Source organism: Lagenorhynchus albirostris, chromosome 1 (assembly GCF_949774975.1).
Source record: "Lagenorhynchus albirostris chromosome 1, mLagAlb1.1, whole genome shotgun sequence".
Taxonomy (NCBI): Eukaryota; Metazoa; Chordata; class Mammalia; order Artiodactyla; family Delphinidae; genus Lagenorhynchus; species Lagenorhynchus albirostris.
Window position 1 is genome coordinate 93,349,251 of NC_083095.1, and position 20,567 is coordinate 93,369,817.

The 20,567-nt window shown below is 37.4% G+C and overlaps 1 protein-coding gene across 5 annotated transcripts in view; it reads left to right on the forward strand.

Moving 5' to 3' along the window:
• The first annotated feature begins 4,065 nt into the window (after positions 1 to 4,065).
• Positions 4,066 to 20,567, forward strand: part of USP8 (ubiquitin specific peptidase 8) — a 61,751-nt gene continuing 45,249 nt past the window's right edge. For 2 of the 5 annotated variants that reach the window (XM_060149664.1, XM_060149693.1), the window contains exons 1-4: positions 4,066 to 4,175; positions 4,489 to 4,592; positions 16,432 to 16,600; positions 20,283 to 20,427. In XM_060149664.1, the coding sequence (XP_060005647.1) occupies positions 16,497 to 16,600; positions 20,283 to 20,427 (249 nt within the window). In that variant the 5' untranslated portion in view covers positions 4,066 to 4,175; positions 4,489 to 4,592; positions 16,432 to 16,496. Of the gene's footprint in view, positions 4,176 to 4,248; positions 4,593 to 16,431; positions 16,601 to 19,767; positions 19,821 to 20,282; positions 20,428 to 20,567 lie in introns of those variants that run through there. The other 3 variants (XM_060149674.1, XM_060149683.1, XM_060149703.1) reach the window with 3 other exon arrangements.

A 20,567-nucleotide genomic window follows, 5' to 3' on the forward strand; every position in this document is an offset into this window, starting at 1 on the left:
GTAAATTTTTGTTTTGGATCTGCATTGTTGTTGTGTTTATTCAAGCCACATATTGCTTGATAATACTGAAGTTTGAACCACTGGGCATGTATTATTTAATATATTTACCTATAATTTGGAAGACGTAAATACCACATCAAAAATCGTACTCCTGTTCCCATAGACATTACATCACTTTAGATAGTTAAGAGTTGTATAAATGGGAATAAATTACAGAAAGACTTTTTTGGAATTTTGACTTAAAAAGTATCTTCTTTAAATTAGGTGCTTCATTAAAATGTCGTTATATCGAAAGCTTAATAAGTTTTTTTTTGTAAATATGTAGAAAAGGCTTAAGCATGTGTGTTGATTCTATGATCTCAATTCAATACACTGATAGCTCAACAGTTCCTATGGTTATTGAATGGGATTCTCTTTCTGCCAGTTAGAGTTAGCATGACAAAACTGCAGACAATTCTTAAGAAGTTTAAGTAACTCTTTGATGACCTCAGTCAAGTAGGTGAAAATTCTGTGATAGGATCAACAAACTGAAAACTTTATCTTTTTGGGATAAAACCATGTGCATCACCATTTGTAATATTGTATTCTGAGTATTACAAGGAAATATCTTTCTGCAAGGAAAATCTAATGGAAGCAGGAAGATCCAGAAGACAACATTACAATGGGGAACCACTGAAGAACATAATAACCAGATTAAAACTTTTCAGTTTAGATAGAAAATCAAAGGGAGAAAGGAAAGAAGACCTAAATCTGTAAAATCATTAAGGGTTGAAAAAAGTAAGTATAGTTGTTCATTAAACCCTGAAATCATAGAATGAGGATATATCTCTAAAACTTTATTAAGTTTAGGCCAATTAGATAGAAGTATAGGGACTTCCCTGTGGTCCAGTGCATAAGAATCTGCCTTCCAATGCAAGGGACGCAGGTTCAATCCCTGGTCAGGGGACTAACATCCCACATGCTGCAGGGCAACTAAGCCCACGCACTGCAACTACTGAGCCCGCACTCTTGAGAGCTTGAGTGCCATAACTAAGGGCCCACGCGCTGCAATGGAAGATCCCGCATGCCACAACTAAGACCCGATGCAGCCAAATAAATTTTTTTAAAAAAAGATAGAAGTATAACTTCACATTAAAAAAAAAAAAACTCAAATCACCTTAAGTGGTGATATAGCAAATTTTTTACAACTTAAGATAAACCAATCTGGTAGAGTCTTAGTGAAGTGCAAAGAGTGGTGACTGCCTAAACTCTGAAGTTGATATCCAGGAGAATAGCCAAGACTTACCACCCCTTCTCTGGTGATGCATTCCCTAGAGATAAAATGTTTGATGGGCCATGCAACTGGCCCAATGCGATGATCATTATGATTTTAGGAAATAAAACCCAGATGAATAGAAAAGAATAAGTGATTAATAAAAAAAACCCACAAGACACTTGTGCTTTGGCTAAAAGATAATTGGGATGAACATTTGTACATAATGTTATAAATTTTATTATATATATGAAAGCTAAATTTTCTCATAAAATATTAACTTGTGATTCACTTCTTGTGTTATTTTGGGATAAACATGTTTTATTGGCTTACAAGGCCTATATAATCTGTGCTCTATTCTCTCCCCACCCCTTTGAGATCATCTTCTATCACAATGCCACTTATTCACCTTATGCTAGCTATACTGTCCTCCTTGCTGTCCCTCCAGCACACTCTCCTTTTCCTCCCTCACTGCCTTCACCTGTGCTGCTCCCATTGCCTGGATGCTTTTCCCCCACAGGTATCCATGGCTCTCTCCCTCTTTTCACTAAATGCTCTATGGAAATGTCACTTCGTCAGAGAGCTCTTCCCTATTTCACCAAAAATACCACTGTCTTTGCTGGCCGTTTACCCTGTTTTATTTTTCTTTTTAGCACTTAACAACACCTAACATAGTATACAGTTGATCTTTGAACAACACAGGGACCAGGGGCACCAAGCCTCTGCAGAGTTGAAGATTCCAGTATAACTTAGAGTCGGCCATCCATTTCCCAGGTTCCTCCAGATCCGCCAGTTCAGTTCCGCAACCACAGATTCAATCAATGTCAGATTGTGTAGTACTGTAGTATTTACTATCGAAAAAAATTCACATTTAAGTGGACCTGGGCAGTTCAAACTCATGTTGTTCAAACTCATGTGTGTATGTATTTGCTTATCATATTTCTCGCTCATCTGAATGTAAGTCAGCTCTCTGTTGAGGAAGGACTTTATAACCCAAGTCCAAAATAATCCCTGGCATAGTATACATATTCATCATATACTTGTTGAATGGAAGGAGGATGAATCAGGTTCAATACATTTTGGACTACTGCTTATGCTGGATGGCCTGGGTACCATAGATACTGCCACCTGGTTTGTTACAGTACAAATTTGAACAAGTGTTAGGGTTTATAATTCCATTCAATAAGCATAGTTTCATCTAGGTAACCCTGCTCCTTAAGAACTCTCATTCCACTAATTTTGAAAAGTCCAGAGCCTGTCCCCAGATTTCTGTGAATTTCCCAGGAATGTTTTGTTTTTTCCTGCTTTCACTAACTCAGTTCAGTTTTGGAATCATCTTGTCATCTTGTGCCTGGTTTCTCTCCCACACCTGTCGACCCACATGTGGGAACTTCTTAGTTTTCAAAAAATGCACGCAAATGACTTATGTTTTAGCAAACCTGACTGATGCTTTAGGGAAGTTGGGGAATTCCACTTACTGGGAGGATGGGATTGGGATTGGGGCAATTACATCAGAGCAACAAAAATAACTTTAGGTGAATGTTAAAGAGTCCTATTTATTAAAACCTTTCTGCCATCCCACCATAGGAGACTTTTCACTGGTTGATTCATTCTTATGGGCTTCGATCTTTCTTTATCACCTCACATTCCTAGGATCCTCCCTCTCCAAGATTGTCTTCAGAGAACTTTTCTTCCTCTGTCTTTGTTTGGTTCCTACTCCCAAACTAAACTCTGGATTTTTCTTTGCATACTCAAATTCATCAAGATGCTCAGCAGACCAAAAACAAACAAAAAAAAGCAAACAACCAATAACCAATTTACTTTCTTAAGATCCACCCTCGAAAGATGGATGCAATTTTTCCCCTTAGTTATGAAAAATTTGCTAAGGCTTCCTAGTTAGTAGTCTCAGGTAGTATAGTATATTTCATATTATATGTCTTAAATCCTTTGGGAAAATAGTGTATAGCATAGGTATAAAGAGCTACCGTATTTTTGCAGGTATTTCATTGTGATGGAAAGGAAATTACCATTAATGGAAAGACCACTGTATGTGAAACACTATTGGGTTAGGTCCTTTCATTTATTCATTACACGTTTACTGAACACCTATGTGACACACACTTTCACTTAACGCATTTGCTAGACCTCGCCTTCCAGCTTTTCCATCCCTGAGACACTTGGACTGTCCCTGGGGACTTAGTGACCATGGCCCACAACTCCATCCAAGCAACTTTATGTTTACAGATAATCGGAGCATTCAATCACCTACAAAGAATCACCTCGCGAGAAAGTTCAGACCTCTCGTTTTGTTTCTGTAAGATTGGGCTTTTAACTGTGTATGTGTATATATAATGTGCTTTAGAACTGTGTCTATTCTTCTCTTACCAGAGGCGTGGCTTCGGAGAACGTTAAACTTTTAATCAGAATTTGAGATTCAAATCCGTTTTCTAGTCTGCCTTTAAATCTCCAACCTGAAGAGGAAGAGGCTTAGCTAAGGCGTTAAGAGCAGCCCTGCTTCCTTCACAGCAAGACCCAGGATGCGAGTAACACCAGGGTGACAGAACTAAGCCCGAGAAATGCAGGGTGCAGGGGACAGGCGGACAAGCTCGCCCCAGCTCAGTGTAGCCTGGACACTACCCAGACCGTCCATCCAAAACGTCCTCCTCGGCCCTCCTTCGCCCTCCCGCGCAGCCCTCACAGGCTAGGATGAGGCTGGGAAATAGCAAATAGTCAAGGGCACGCGCGCGCGCGCCGCGCAGCCCCGCCCCTGCGTGACGTCAGAGACGCGACGCGTCGCAACGCAGTGCAAATTGGGAAAGAGGGATGAGCTGAGCTGACTTCCGTCGGGATAGAGATTTTTCTTCGGGTTGGTGGGAGATGGGCCTTTGGCGAGGAGGCCGGCATTAGCGCGCCCGGCGCCAAGGTGAGTGCGGGACTGGGTCCTGGCCTTTGTTCGTCGGGAATCCGTCCTCAGTGAACCCCTTTCCTTCCACCAGCTGCTGGTCACCCGGGAGACAAGCCGTGTCCTCGGAGGGGGTGGGACCACCCCGAACATAGAATCGGCTTTTGGAGGAAGGGACCTACCGCGAGTCTTTCCCGCTACCCACCTAGGGTTGCCCAGCGAATTCCGTGTGGGCTCCGGTTTTTCCGGTCTTAGAAGGTGGCCTTGACCATTCTTCCACCTTCTTGGACACTCAGACCGACTTTGACCTCTTTCCTCTTGCCTCCGTTTTCAGATTTTCTGCCCGTCGACCTACATTCCCAGACCTTAATACAACCTCTCAGAGTGTTTTCCAATCCCTCCTCTGATCCAGTCAAACTTGCTTGTAGTGAAGTCCAGGTATGAGTTTAAAGAACCTGCGAGCGCATCAGAGTTAAAACTGTGACTTCCCCAAATAAAAGCTTGTCTTTCCTAAAACGTGGCCTTTCTCCTAGAGTTGTGGGACAAGTTAATTTCACCTCGGAAATTATCAGAACCCTGAATTTGTACTTAAAGCTGCAGACCACACTTCTCGGTTTATTTCTTGCCTCCAGTTCATTTTGTGACCTTGGAGCAAGTCCCTAATCACTAACAAAATATTTACCTGAAGACAGAGGTGTTGCAGAGTCTAAGGAATTTAATATTTGTTAAGAGCCCTGAGGGTTTCAGCTGTAGGGGATGCCGAACTAAGGATTTTACTCTCTCTACGTCAGCAAGCATCCTATGTACTTTCTACTGCAGCCATGAAAAATGTCAGGTGATTTTTGTTGGGGAAGTGTTCCTCTTCTAGCCTTGCTCTGCGGCTTTGCTATGTAAGCAGATTTTGCATTTCAGCAGATTCTGTTTAAGATTCATTGTTGAATGTCTTTCATGATGGATTTAGATAGTTTCTCGTGATTCCAGAGTACTGGACCAGTCTGTCTGAAAGGTTCCATAGGTTGTGCTATGTCTTTAACATGTTGAAATGTGTATTCCTTTTCTTGTGACACATTAGGTGCATCTTTTAAATTAGATGGTAAGGACTCTATAATAACAACAACTTGTCATTAATGATATAAATTTATATTAGTTGCACATAGGTATGCATTGTTTTTGAGAAAACAATGCGTGAGAAAAACAAAAATATTTTAAAGATGTCTTTCTAGAATTTAATTTTTAATATATTTACTTGAACTTTGTCAGTCATTATGGTCATTTGTTTATTAGCATGAACATAATGGGAAAGAACCAAAATGGCTTTTGTAAAGTAAGAGAGTCAGTACATCAGATTTTTTTCCCATAAAATGTCTAGCATTATATTTTATTATGAACATTTTCTACATAAAAATGTACTTATTTTGTAGAGATGAAAGGGAAAAAAGTGTCTATTAAATATGAAGTGTTTATAAAATTAGATATTATTGAGTCTTTTTTGTTTTAATCTTGGTCATTGTCCCAGTTGCCTATTGCTATATAACAGATCACTCTAAAACAAAGTGGCTTAAAACTACAATTCATTATCTCATGTTTCTGTGGGCTGACTGGACTCAGCTCGTTGGTTCTCGGTGAGGGTTTCATGTATTTGTAGTCAGATATCCAGCTAGGGTTGGAGTCATCTGAAAGCTCAGCTGGGCAGGACACCCGAGACGGCTCAGTCCCATGGATGGCAATTGATGTTGGCTGGGAGTTCAACTGGAGTGCCTACAACATAGCCTCTTCATGTGTCTTGGACAGATCGTAGCATGGAGGCTGAGTTCCAAGACAAGTGTTTGAAGGGTCAGGAAGTGGAAGCTTTCTCTTAAAGTCTTTTAAAAGCCTGGACCCAGAAGTTGGCACAGCGTTACTTCCAACATTCTGTATTGGTTAGGGCAGTCAGAGCCCTCCCCCAACCAAATGATAGACTTTTTGAAGAGGAGAATGCCAAAGAACTTGTGGCCATCTTTAGCCTACCATAATTTTGTTGACTGATGTTTGGATATAATAGTAAATGCAGAATAAGTTACGCTTCTGATTTCTTTAGCCATTTCATGGCATGTTATAATTTTCGGAGCACTTTTTGTATATATTTTTTCATTGACACCTTTGAAAACTCTATAGAAGAAGATGAATTATTCCCATTTTGCAGATGATAATAAACTGAGCAGTGGCAGTGGTTGTGGTGGAGGATTTAAGGAATTTGCCCAGAGTTGTATGATAATAAGTGGAAAATGAGACTAAGACTTTTATAATACTTTTATAATATAAAATTTATTAGTAAATGATGAACTGTTATGTTAAACTTATTTGTAATAACATTTATAACCATACTAATTCAAGTAACACAGTACTCATGTACAGTGAATAAAGTTAGTGTTGAGATAGCTAAACGTTGCCTCTTCTAACACATTACAGTTTAGTCTTTCATAATACTAAATTCTCTGAAATGTACCAACAGTGATGTGAACCTGCATGTCTTTCTTGTTTTTTAAATTGAAGTATAGTTGATTTACAATGTTTCAGGAGTACAGTAAAGTGATTCAGTCATATATATATATATATATATATACTTTTTCAGATTCTTTGGCATTATAGGATATTACAAGATGTAGAATATAGTTCCCTGTGCTATACCATAGGTCCTTGTTGTCCTCATTGTTTATCCATTTTATATGTAGTAGGGTGTATCTGTTAACCCCAGATTCCAAATTTATCCCTCCGTACCCCCTTTCCTTTTGGTAACCATAAATTTGTTTTCTGTGTCTGTGAGTCTATTTCTGTTTTGTAAATAAGTTCATTTGTATCATTTTAGATTCTACGTGTAATATCATATAACATTTGACCTGATGTCTTTGTAATGTAGTAAAATGAAATTATTATGCATTATAATACCAATTTCAAAACAAATTGAAAAGCTGTGGGTGTAGGAATCCTGGGGTTTTTAATTTCTTAATTACAAAATATTAAAAATTTAAATGATTTCTCTTAATTTTGGTAGGTTGAGCGTTATATAACTTAAGATGTTGATTTCATGTAAAATAGATAACTAGTGGGAAGCAGCTGCATAGCACTGGGAGATCAGCTCAGTGCTTTGTGACCACCTAGAGGAGTGGGATAGGGAGGGTGAGAGGGAGGGGCAAGAGGGAGGGGATATGGGGATATATGTATACATATAACTGATTCACTTTGTTATACAGCAGAAACTAGCACTAGCTAGCATTGCAAGGCAATTATAATCCAATAAAGATGTTAAAAATAAATAAATAAATTTAAAAAAATAAAATTCTACCTTAAAAAAATGTTGATTTCAGCTGAAAATTAACTGTCATCTTCATAGTGTTTTATTGCTTCTAGTAACATGCTTATATCCATTCTTTATGCCTATGGTTCCCTGTCTTGATTGCACGCTAGAATTCACCTGAGGAGCTTTATAGAAATACCTATGTGCAAGTCTCACACTCAGAGATTCTGATTGAACCATTTAGGAATGGGTCCTGGGCATCAATATTTTTTTAAAGTTCTGTAGGTGATTCTAATATACAGCTAGGGTTGAGAACCATAGCTCTTTTTTTGGTACTTACTAAGTACAGTTGGGTTCCCAGCTCATCAATTTTGCATCTGCTAAAAAAAAAAATTAAAGAGATAAAGAGGAAGAGGAGATAAGAAATGGATCAAGGTTATATAGGTAGATAGACACCTATTGTGTAAAACAGTTATCCTCGTGTTTTTTCTGGGAATGGTCCTTAATAAAACCAAAATGTTTGGGCATGGTACGTTAGTGCCTGTAATATGGTACTTTGCTTTGTATTACCACTGTGTACTCATCTTTCATCCTAAGAGGTAGAAACTCTGTTAGGAGGTATATTCTTTGTATCCCCTACAGCCCCCAGTGCTACACTTTGAACAGATGTAGGTATTCTAAATGTTTACCACATTCACTCTTCAGAACTAGGGCTAGTTATTTTACTCTGTTTTTCTTTTTAGCATTGTAAGAACTTTGTAACTTTGGACTTCTCTTTTTCTTTGGTTTCCATGATATTGCACTTCCCTGGTTTTCCTTCATTCTGTGTTTGTTTCCTCCTTTAGGAACCACCCCCACCCCCCAAGTTCTGAGCCCTTCAGGTATCTTGTCAGATGTAGAGAAACAAGATCTCATTTCCTTAGTGATTCATTCTCCTGATTTTAGTTACTAGTGTAAATGATGTTTATGTTTTTAAAACTATTACAAAAGTTTAAAAATATACATAACAGTGAAGAGAATAGAATTATTTAAACTATATCCTAGATAGCATATTATTTCAATGTCAATACTTTGTTGTCTCCCAAAACACTGAGGATTATCGAAGTAACATTAACGCCTTAATAGTTGATTTAATATCTGGTCTTTCTGTAAACCTGATGTCTGATTACGTATTTACATCTCTATCAAGGCATCCTTCTTTAGATGTTATTCCTTTTGCATACACTCAACATGTTCAAATTTTTTTGTAAATCAGTGGTTCTTATTTGGGGGTAATTTTGACCCCCCCGACCAGGGGACATTTGGCAATGTCTGGAAACAGTTTTGGTTGTCACAACTGGAGAAGGGTGGATACTACTGGCATCTAGTGGGTAGAGGCCAGGGATGCTGCTACACTTCCTACAATGTGTAGGGCAACCCCACAACAAAGAATTATTCAGTCCAGCATGTGAGTAGTGCCCAAGTTGAGAAATGCTGCTGTAAACTGATCAGTTTTTTAAACTTTTTATTTTTGTTAACAGCACTACCATTCTTCACATTTCTCAGGGTTGAAAGTGTGTGTGTGTATACTCAAGAGAGAAAATACTGTTTCAGTCAAAGCACATTTCTACCTTTCTGTGTTCTTTTTTGCCATGGCCTGCTAGTTATTCTTTTCTAAAGTATCATTCCCTTGTTCCTGTTTCCTTCAAATCTGTCTTGCATATCCCCACTTTGACCTGCCCTGAGATACCATTTTCCCTTCAAGATCTGGCTTCTTATTGCCTGCTGAATTAAATATAAACAATTTTGGGTGGCTTCAAAAGTCCTCCATCATGTAATTCCATTTCCTTACCTAATAGAATTTATTATTGTTAGGCAACAGTTATTAAGGGTTGACTATAAGGACTACTAAGGTAGATGTTAGAGATCTAGCATGTTAGAGTTACGACTTACAAAGACATGTTAGTATAATCCCTTGATCTTATTTGATTATTTCCTAATAATCCCTATAGCATTCTTTATTTTTCTTATTACCTTCCCATACTGATTTCTCATTTTGTGTCTTTGTTCGTGTTGATTTCCTCTTCTGGCATGCCCTCCTTTCTCACTCTATTCATAGCTAACTCCTATCCTTAGGGCCGGTTTCTGTCTCTATCACAGCATCATGAAACTGCATGCTTATGAGGTATGAGTATCTTAAAACCTAGTCATAATTGTCATTTGATCCAAATTCTGTACTAAAGGAATGCTATAGATAACAAATATTGATAGTATAGGATTTAGATCAAGAAATAAACTCCAGGGCTTCCCTGGTGGCGCAGTGGTTAAGAACCTGCCTGCCAACGCAGGGGACACGGGTTTGAGCCCTGGTCCGGGAAGATCCCACATGCCGTGGAGCAACTAAGCCTGTGCGCCAGAACTACTGAGCCTGTGTTCTAGAGCCCGCGAGCCACAACTACTGAAGCCTGCACGCCTAGAGCCCGTGCTCCGCAACAAGAGTAGCCACCGCAATAAGAAGCCCTCGCACCGCAACCAAGAGTAGCCCCCGCTTGCCGCAACTAGAGAAAGCCCGCGCGCAGCAACGAAGACCCAATGCAGCCAATAAATAAAATAAATAAATTTATATATTTTAAAAAAAGAAATAAACTCCAAGAACTGGGACCATTAAGGATGGAAGAGGTGGAACTTAAGTTGGTTTTTGCAGGACGAGGGATCAGCACAAAAGAGTACACTCTGGGCTGGAAGAAGCTCTCCCCTCGCCCCAAGTTACAGTGAATTTTTCCCTCCTTTTGACTTCCCAGTGACTGGAGTCACATATTAATGTACAGTGTAGGAATTAATTGTTGGCTTATTATTTAATGAGTATTAATTTGGTCTTGATAAACTAAGGTATTTGTGATCAGAAGCCCTGTGATACTCTATCTCCCTAGAGCAGTGTTACTCAAAGTAGCCAGTCTCTTATAGTCTTGCAGCTTGTGCTAGAATATAAATCAGTTCATTGCTTTCTTTGTAAAGAAAGTCTTGCTGCTATGAAAAATTCAGTGTGCTTAATAGGTTTACATTCTGTTATAAGCTTATTTTATCACAGGCTGGTAACCAACAGTTCCTCAACCAGCACTGGTCTGTGGACCACACTTGAGTAGCATTGCTCTGCAGGAGTTTTACACTTTCAATTGTAATCTATAGACATTTCACATTTATACCCAGTGTTCTATATGTGCATACACGGGTACACAGCCAAAACTAAAGTTTCATGAAACAGTTTTAACCTTACTATGTGTGACATGCTCTGATATTTTCTCTTCAGGTTTTTTTAGTTTTTGTTTTTTTAATGGTGATTGTGACCTTCTAAAGGGATTTTAAAAAAACACTGGTATTGTCACTAGACTCATAGTAGATACTCAGAAAATACTAGAGGTTTTTTTTAGCAGTGATGAATTCTTAAAAGAGTTGAGCCTTAACTTTAGGATTGCTTTAAAGCAGATTATTTCATCAGTACTTACTTGTCTGTGGCATTTTAACTAGAACGAGTATAGAATGGATTATATGAAATTTAAGATAGTCAGATGATGTAGTGAATACTGTTGCTATCTGAAGGCCAGAGATGGGGTGAGATGAGATGATGGATGGCCAACAAGGACAAACTGCTTTCCTTTCAGTGTTGCCAGCAACCTTGGCAGTGGCTGGTGTGAGGTCCTAGTTAAGATATCAGGACCAGTTTGAATGACAACAAACTTCAATCTTTACTTTTTTGCTTTTTAGTCATCACTCTGTGGTTCAGGTCATCCAATCTCTACTCCTTTCTTTGGAAGGATCAGAAAAATGTCAGAGAGAGAGAGGGGTATATATGCCTTCCATTTTCTCCCTATTGTCAGCTCGTTTTCAGCACTGCCTGTATTTCATTTTTGGAGCATTGCTGTTTGATTAAGCTGTTGTTCTTAAATCTTTATCAGGTTTACACATCTTAAATTTTTTTTTTAGGAGAACTTTTTCTTACATATACTTAGTTATTTTATTTTTTGTACTTACAATCCTTTTTGAAGTATAACATAGTTTTAGTGGGTTATATGTTGTATTTAGTTCTAGAGCTAAACAAATAGATTTTAAAATTATTTGAGTTCTGTAGTTATTGAACATTCCTGTATAAGTATCAGTGGGTTTGTTTTTACTGTTGCAGCCAAAATAAGGAAATTGTAAATCCATTCAGTCATTCTGGCCTTAAGTTATTTTATGCCAGTCTCTTGAAATTTCTTTAATGGCAAAATGCAGCAGAATGACTTATCAAAAATTTAATACATTAAAGTTTACATACATTTAAATTGGATATGTATTCTTTGCTTTCTCATATGATTAGGGAAAAATACCCTTTACCTTGTGCTTTGATTTCTGCAGAAGTATATGTGATTGTAGAGGCTAAAATAGCAATTAAGGCAATGCTGGAAGTATTTTTAACACCAGGCATCTTATTTGACAGCATAACGTATAATTTAATGAAGGAAAATGGAAACAACTGTGGTCCTTTCATGACATTATCAGAGCAAGTTCTTTATTTCAGCTGTTCTCAAAAATCAAATAAGGACAGAAAAAGTAACTTTAAAAAAGCACAATCTTTTTCCTGGAAACCCTCATTAAAACTTTGTTGTATCATAATCTTATCCCTGTAGTTTCCATTGGTGTGTCTGATCGGTTGTCACTCAATCGGAGTCCTGTCATTCTACCTTTGCAGTGTCTCTAGTATCTGTCTGCCTCCTCCATTCCATCTCTACTGCCCTAGTTCTGACCTTCATCATCTTTCCTTAGGATCATTATTATGGGTAACTAATGTCTTCCTTATCTCCAGTCTTTTAAAGCCTAACCTTGTACTGTTAGTTTAGATCATATAACTCTGTTCTTAGAATCCTGCTCTGGTTCTCTGTTACCTTTAGAAAACAAAGTAAATGCTTTAATGTGACATTCACAGCCTTCCATTTATCTGTTCCTAGACTATTTTTCAGGCCTTACTGCCTAGCAAATCCTTGTTGATTCTGTATACTAGCTAGTTCCTAAAGATGTTCTTTACTTTTTTGACATTTTCCTCAAACTCTTTCTCATCTCTATCAAAAGCCTTCTCTCACCAAGACTCACAGAAATGCTATCTCTTCCATGATGCCTCACAAGATCCCTCTAGTCATACTTGATCTTGTTAATTTTTCTTATTGTACATTATTTGTAACGCTTTATAGTTTGATATAATACATGTTGTATTAACACTGCTTACAACTTTCTCTTTCACATTAGTTTTTTAAACTTTGTGAGGAAATGGATCACATCTAATTTTTGAGTTCCTGGGAGCACAATGTCTTCTGTACAGTAGGATGCCTATGAATATTTGAATGGAATTTAACTTTGTAATAGCTAATGATTTATTATTTTAAGTTGCCTAGGTAGCATATATAGTTTTTATATTCTTTTGTCTTTTAAAGATCCAAGCTTTAAAGGTAATGATGAGAAAAAGATTTGACTGAGACATATTCTAGACCTTCATTTTAGAGGGTTCAAATAAATAGCTTTCTTTTCCCAACCAAGAAACCTAATTGTCATGAATCAACAAAATAGACTCTACCTGACTTTTTGAATATATGTCCTGTGGTTAGACCACTAATACTTAAGATGCAGGTAAAGGATAGAGTAGGAAAAACAGATACTGTCAGACTAGTGTGAGGTCACTCTGCCTAACTCTGGCATTAATCCTTATCTTAGTACATTTAGTGTTGCCAGTAAAAAATCACTGGTCTTTTTGGAAAGTACATTTCAAGAGCTAGCCTATATCAGGGGAGCATATGTTGGCTTATTGTGGTTGAGTAAGCTTAAGATCCTAGCTGAGCTAGGTGGGGGCAGAAAAGTCAGGAATAACTCTTGTTACTATTATCTTACTGTCCTTTAGCCCTCCTTAATAGTCCAAGCTCCAACATCCCCTGCCCTCTGCCACCATGGTGTCTGTTGTGGCATCAGTAAGGACTCAAGTTTCCTTAAGCACCTTCCTGAAAAGTTAGTTTCTTGGCCTTACTGTGCTTTCCCTTAGTCAAAAGTATTATTTCTCAACTGTTGCTTATGTTTCAGTAGAAATCATGTTCCTGAAGCACCACTCTATCCCATCATTTTCTTTTTCATTGCCAATTTTTTTTTTAAGTTATCTACAGTCTACTTCCATTTCTTTATTCCTTAATGCTTGTGCTCTTGCTTCCACTCACACCACTGTATGGAAGCTGTGCTCAACGAGGTTATATATACTAGGCTCTTAAATTATTCCAAATCTGTTTTTTTCTTAATGAGTATTTAAAAACATATATATTTTATGTTTGCTTGTTTCAACCATAACTTCCTAACTTTTACATCTCTCTGGGTATTCTTTTCATATTTGTAGACAATTTATTCATATTTGCATTGTTATATAATTGCTTTCTTTAAAAATTTTTGATGAAATACATTAAGTATATTACATATTATTTTATGTTATAAAAGCCTGATAATAAAATGATCATCTGTACAAACTATTATATGTAAAATAAGCTACAAGGATATATTGTACAACAGGGAATATAGCCAATATTTTGTAATAACTATAAATGGAATATAACCTTTAAAAACTGTGAATCACTATATTGTACACCTGCAACATATAATGTTGTACATCAGTTATACTTCAATAAATACATAAAACAGTCATCTCTGAGCATATGTGAACATACCACCCAACTTGAGAAATAAAACCTTACATATCGCTGAAGCTCTTTGTGTGTGCCTCCCTTATTGTATCTTCTACCTCTCCAGAAATAGAATTTTATATTTACCATTTCCTACCTTTATAAATTTATCTGATTTGTATCCTTAAGCAATATATTGCTCAGTTTAGTTTGTTTTAAAACTTCTTGCAAATGGTGTCACGTGTCAACTTTTTCACTCAGCTTTAGGGGGATAAGCAGGGGTTGAGGAGGTGGTGAGCATGGGGGAGTAGGGAATGTTCTTTTGTTAAACTGTTTATTCTGGAAGGTCAGGGACCACTTCTTATGTATCCTTCGTGTCTTTAACATGTAACATAATGGTTTTTTACAAGGTAAGACACTCAATACTGTTGTTTGTATAAGTATGAGGAAATCCAGGGGATCCCTATCATATTCTGTAATGGATGCTCTTAGCTGTTTTGGTGGTGCATTGTTGATGAATTATATACCTAATCAAGAAATGAGAAAGTAATAATGTTTAATATAAAATGTGACAAGAATCAAAGCAAATTGGGGTGCTTTTGGAGTTTCACATAGGTGAACAGAAGCCTTTTCGCCCCTAAAGTTGTACCTTACTCAGCATTTTAGGATTCAATGTTCATTGATGTCCATTCGTCTAATAATAGTGAACTGATAGAATGAAGAGCATTAAGGTAGTGGAAATAAGTGACAGAAAAAAAGTTGTAATCTCTCTTTTCTTTAAATTGGAAGTATAGATGATTTACAGTGTTGTGCCAGTCTCTGCTGTACAGCAGAGTGACTCAGTTTTACGTATACATACATTCTTTTTTTATATTCTTTTCCATTATGGTTTATCACAGGATATTGAATATAGTTCCCTGTGCTATACATTAGGACCTTGTTGTTATCCATTTAAAATATAATAGTTTGCATCTACCAGCCCCACATTCCTAGTCCATCCCTCTCTTTCCCCCACTCCCCCTTGGCAACCACAAGTCTGTTCTCTATGTCTGTGAGTCTGTTTCTGTTCTGTTGATAGGTTCCTTTGTGCCATATTTTAGATTCCACATATAAGTGATATCATATGGTATTTGTCTTTCTCTTTCTGACTTAGTTCACTTAGTATGATAATCTGTAGTTGCATTCATGTTGCTGCAAATGGCATCACTTTGTTCTTTTTTATGGCTGAGTATTCCATTGTATATATGTTACCACATCTTTATCCATTCATCTGTCAGTGGACATTTAGGTTGTTTCCATGTTTTGGCTCTTGTGAATAGTGCTACTATGAACATAGGGGTGTATGTTTCTTTTTGTATTATAGTTTTGACCGGGTATATTCCCAGGAGTGGGATTGCTGGATCATACGGTAATTCTATTTTTAGTTTTCTGAGGAACCGCCATACTGTTTTCCATAGTGGCTGTATCAAAAAATGTTGTAATCTCTTAAATGTATTAATGCAGCTCTTTATTCAAATTGTAATTAGTTCTTTACAACTGAAGACCTTGTATAAATTTACTTGGGTTCCTGAAGTTTTCATTTGGTGACACTTATGATCTTGTCAAGATTCCCATTTAGTGTGCTCTGCTGATCTGCCCCATCTATATGCATCCCTGCATAGGTACACACACACACACACACACACACACACACACATAGGTACACACACACACACACACACACACACACACACACAACTTAATTGTTACATACCTAGCCTTTCTTCTTCATTTTTTTTTTTACTACCTCAATCTTCCCAGTCAGAATTTACCAGAGCAGAAGAGAAAACAAAGAATGTCATGAAACATCAAAGACCTTTTCAAAGTAAACCAAAGTATTTGGGTGTATTCTTCCAGAAACATGTTCATACATCCCCAGCTTCATATAATGTGCCCTGGCTATCCCTCCCCCCAACTTGTTTCCTTTTGTAAACTGGTGAGAAAAATATTTTTAAATGAAACTTCCTTCTGTTTGTAAACTATACGTTAATGCAGATTTAACAGAAGAAAAATATAAAAGCTTTTATTATTCTGTTCCTTTGACAGGAAAGATTCCTAATACTTAATGCAAAATGATACAAACTAATTCATTTCGTTAATGAAAATTTGGAGGGGAAAGTAGATTGTTTATTGATACCCTGTATATTGAACTCCGAAAATAAATATTCAAGATAATTGAAAATTAACTCTGTTAGCAAAGGACACAGTTTAGGAGGTTTGTTTGTTTGTTTTTTAAACTGCTCACTTGTTTTATTGTTAATGAGGAAAACTAATGGGATTATTTGTGTTCATTTTGTTTCAGAAAAGAACTACTTTTAATGAAGTACACCATCCATTGTGAAAGTGGAGAAGTAAAGATTATTCATCATGCCTGCTGTGGCTTCAGTTCCTAAAGAACTCTACCTCAGTTCTTCACTAAAAGACCTCAATAAGAAGACAGAAGTTAAACCAGAGAAAATAAGCACTAGGAAGTGTGTATACTTTGCTAATTTGAGTCATATACAGGTATCCCCCACTATTCAAAACTACAGTGTTCCTATGAAGCCTTTTGTAAGCCAAAATGGCATAAAGTGAGGAAACAACTTTTTTCATGAAAGCAAAAATCGCCTCTGTATTTCTTTCGATTAGTAAAAAAGGTACTTAGGTGTTCTGTAAAAGCAAAGTGGTGTAAAGTGAACTTTTGGAAAGTGGGGGATAACTGTTAACTTTTAGTTCATTTCCATTTTATTAAATGAGTTAGAGAAGTTCTTAATTTTATCTTGGCAGAATACATATGTATTCTAATAAGCATATTATCTGTTTTCTGGACAGTATGTTACATCATAAGTTTAAGAGGTGAAGACTGCAAGGATTCTACAAAACTCATTCAGCCACAGTTAATGTCTTTTCCTAAAACAGTGTAAAAGTACTTCTTAATTAAAGATCATTTTTATCCTTGTGTATTTCATATATAAGATCTGGTTCTAGCATAGTCTTTGATTAAAAAAGAAGAGATACGTATTTTTTATGCAGTATTCAGCAAAGTATTTATACCAATTTGACATGAAGTTTTAACCTAATGATTTTTTAAAATTTATTTTACTTATTTATGGCTGCATTGGGTCTTCATTGCTGCACACAGGCTTTCTCTAGTTGCAGTGAATGGGGGCTGCCCTTCGTTGTGGTGCACTTGTTGTGGAGCACAGGCTCTAGGCACGCGGGCTTCAGTAGTTGCGGCACGCGGGCTCAGTAGTTGTGGCGCACGGGCTCTAGAGTGCAGGCTCAGTAGTTGTGGCGCATGGGCTTAGTTGCTCCACGGCTTGTGACATGTTCCCGGACCAGGGATCAAACCCATGTCCCCTGCAATGGCAGGCGGATTCTTATATATCCTCTTTTTTTTTTTTTTAAGTCTTGTTTGTTTGTTTTATTATTTATTTATTTGGCTGTGCCGGGTCATAGTCGCGGTACGTGGGATCTTTGTTGTGGCATGCATGTGGAATCTAGTTCCCTAACCAGGGATCAAACCCAGGCCCTCTGCATTGGGAGTGTGGAGTTGCTGCACCACCAGGAAAGTCCCCTAATGATTTATTTTATGTATTTTTATTTTTCAGGGCATGTAGTCTATCTGTGTTGGGGTAGACTACATGTTAAGGTAGAGGCTAGAGATGATACTTTCCTGATAACAGTTGCAGAATTTGTCCTGAGATAAAATATAATAGAGATGGAAAGGTCCAGCTATTTTGATATTTACTGGAAGTTATTTTGCTATAAAAATGGGATATCACTAAAATTGTTAACTTGTTGATAGTTTTATTTCTGTTAAGGAGGGACAGGAGACAATAGGGGAACTTTTCCTCTGAATTTATTTTGACCAACAAAGAAGAAGATTTAGAGATATATAACTATATTATTACAGAGCTGGGAGTAAGAGTTTCAGAAAGAAAGGTGGGTCTAGCCAGCCTTACACCCTACACTTGAGGTAAGCAGATTTTAGAAATCGGGGAAAACAGGTGTTCTGTGGCTGGAGATAAACGTGAGGCTCTAAAAAATGATATGTATGATCCCAAATGAACCTGTGAAGAGGCATCTTAAACCTGTGTTTGCACAGGAACATCTTTATGAGTCATTTTCTAGAGGAAATAAACAAGATGGGAAGGAAATAAAACATTAAGGATGAAGACAGGAGAGTAGTAAGAACTTTAAAGAAGGTCAGGAAAGAAAATCCCAGAATGAACTAATATTCGTAAACATTACTCAGTATAAAATGGGCTTTTGAAAAGATCTTTGGGTGGGGAAGGGATAGGAAGAGTAAGAGAGGGATTGGCCTACTTCTTGAGCTTAGTTGGTAATGTTGATGGGGTGATAGAGAAAGTAGCGCTGTTTAACTCACATTGAATGATTTTCAAGTAGAAAATAGAAGGGTAAAACCACCTTGAAGCTTTCTCAGAGAGCTTCATCTAATCTTAAAACAGATAAATCTGTTTTAGCAATGTCTGGTTTAGCTCTAGGACTACCCTGATCCCACAGGAAGTGGTATGTTGGCCTAAATGTACCACCACAACATGTAGCACTATTCTAGAGAATGCTAGAATCCTTTTAGGATATTTGGCTGGTTCACTGGACCCACAGTGACATTGCAGCCATCTCAGCTGGGCCTGCTGCTACATATGGGCCCATGAGATATACATGCATCATGATGAAAGAAATTTGGAAAAACCTAAGGACTGTTGTACCCACTCCTAAACTCTTAGAGAATCTCCTTACTAGCTTTGGTTTGATTTACCTCTATCCTGGAACTTTGATGCCATGCTTAACAGGGCATGCACACTGACTGAAATTGTCCTTGTGTAGGACCATCTTTGGTCTTAAAGACCAGTTTGGCCCTGTTCCTTTGTGTGGTGTTCTATCTAGTTCCTTGGCCTAACCAACTTCATCACTAATCCATGTCTCAATCATAGAGCACAGTTTGAAAAATATAGAAAACAAGATGCACTGATTTGTAGAAATAAGTTATTGATAAAGCATATTGTGTATTAGCATTGGCACTACAACTTAGTTGCCAAAACTTTAGTCCTAAGTAAATGAATTCCTCTTGCAGAAATGTCTGTTTTATTAATTTGCTTTCTGAAGACTGTTAAACCAGGAAAATGTCCTTAGAATGAATGCCGTAGTGGACTTCCCTAGTGGCGCAGTGGTTAAGAATCCACCTGCCAATGCAGAGGACATGGGTTCGAGCCCTGGTCCAGAAAGATTCCACATGCCGTGGGGCAAGTAAGCCCATGCACCACAACTACTGAGCCTGCACTCTAGAGCCTGCGAGCCACAACTGCTGAGCCCACATGCCACAACTACTGAAGTCCACGCACCTAGAGCCCGTGCTCCACAACAAGAGAAGTCACCACAATGAGAATCCAGCACACTGCAACAAAGAGTAGCCCACGCTCTCTGCAACTAGAGAAAAGCCCACGCGCAGCAATGAAGACCCAATGCAGCCATAAATAAATAAATTTATTTAAAGAAAAAATAAATGAATGCCGTAGACCCCTCAAATTATTTTACTGAAGTGGAATTTTAAGATGACATGTTTTTAGACTTTAAATCTCTTCTCTTTTCAGGGCCAGTGAATCAGAGTGCAGTTCAGCCATTGTGTAGAAAACTCTAAAAGATTGAACTCATGTCCCCTTTCCTGTCCCTAGTTTCTTGAGTTTTTAGGTGAGGAGAATTTTACATCATGGTTAGAAAGGAGTAAGGAGAATTGAAAAGTATTTGTTTTAACATTAAAATAATAAATGTTTTAGCTCCCCTACTTCAGTACAAGTAGTATGCAGCTATGTTCTTTATAGAGTATGACTATTATATGGGTGCCGGAGGACCATTTGTCTCAGGATTATCTATTGTAGCAAATCTTTTAAAACTGGATTTAGAATGCATTTTGTACAGTTTGGTGATATACAAACAACTATTAATGAAACATTTAATTGTATTTAATTGTAGTATAATTGTAGTATAAGGGAAATTTTCATGTTGCATCCAAACTTATATCTAACTTTGTATAATTCTGAAGTAGTGCAACCTAAATTATGTAATGTATTGTATTGAGTCTCTGTGGACTTTATACATGACTTTTTTCCCCCAGATGTCAAGTGTTTTAATTACTTTTTCTCTAATTTTAAGTTATGTACAGAGTGCCCTGAAGATCTTCAAGACCGCGGAAGAAAGCAGATTAGATCGTGATGAGGAAAGGGCCTATGTGCTATATATGAAATATGTGACTGTTTATAATCTTATCAAAAAAAGGCCTGATTTCAAGCAACAGCAGGTACCTTTTACTTCTATGTTTTTATTTGCTAAGTTATTTTTACACAGTGGAGCTATTGATCTCTAAAATTTTTAACTAATACTGAAATTTAGATATTATGTAGCAGCAAGTTCAAACTTCTGCAGATAGAAAAAGCAAAC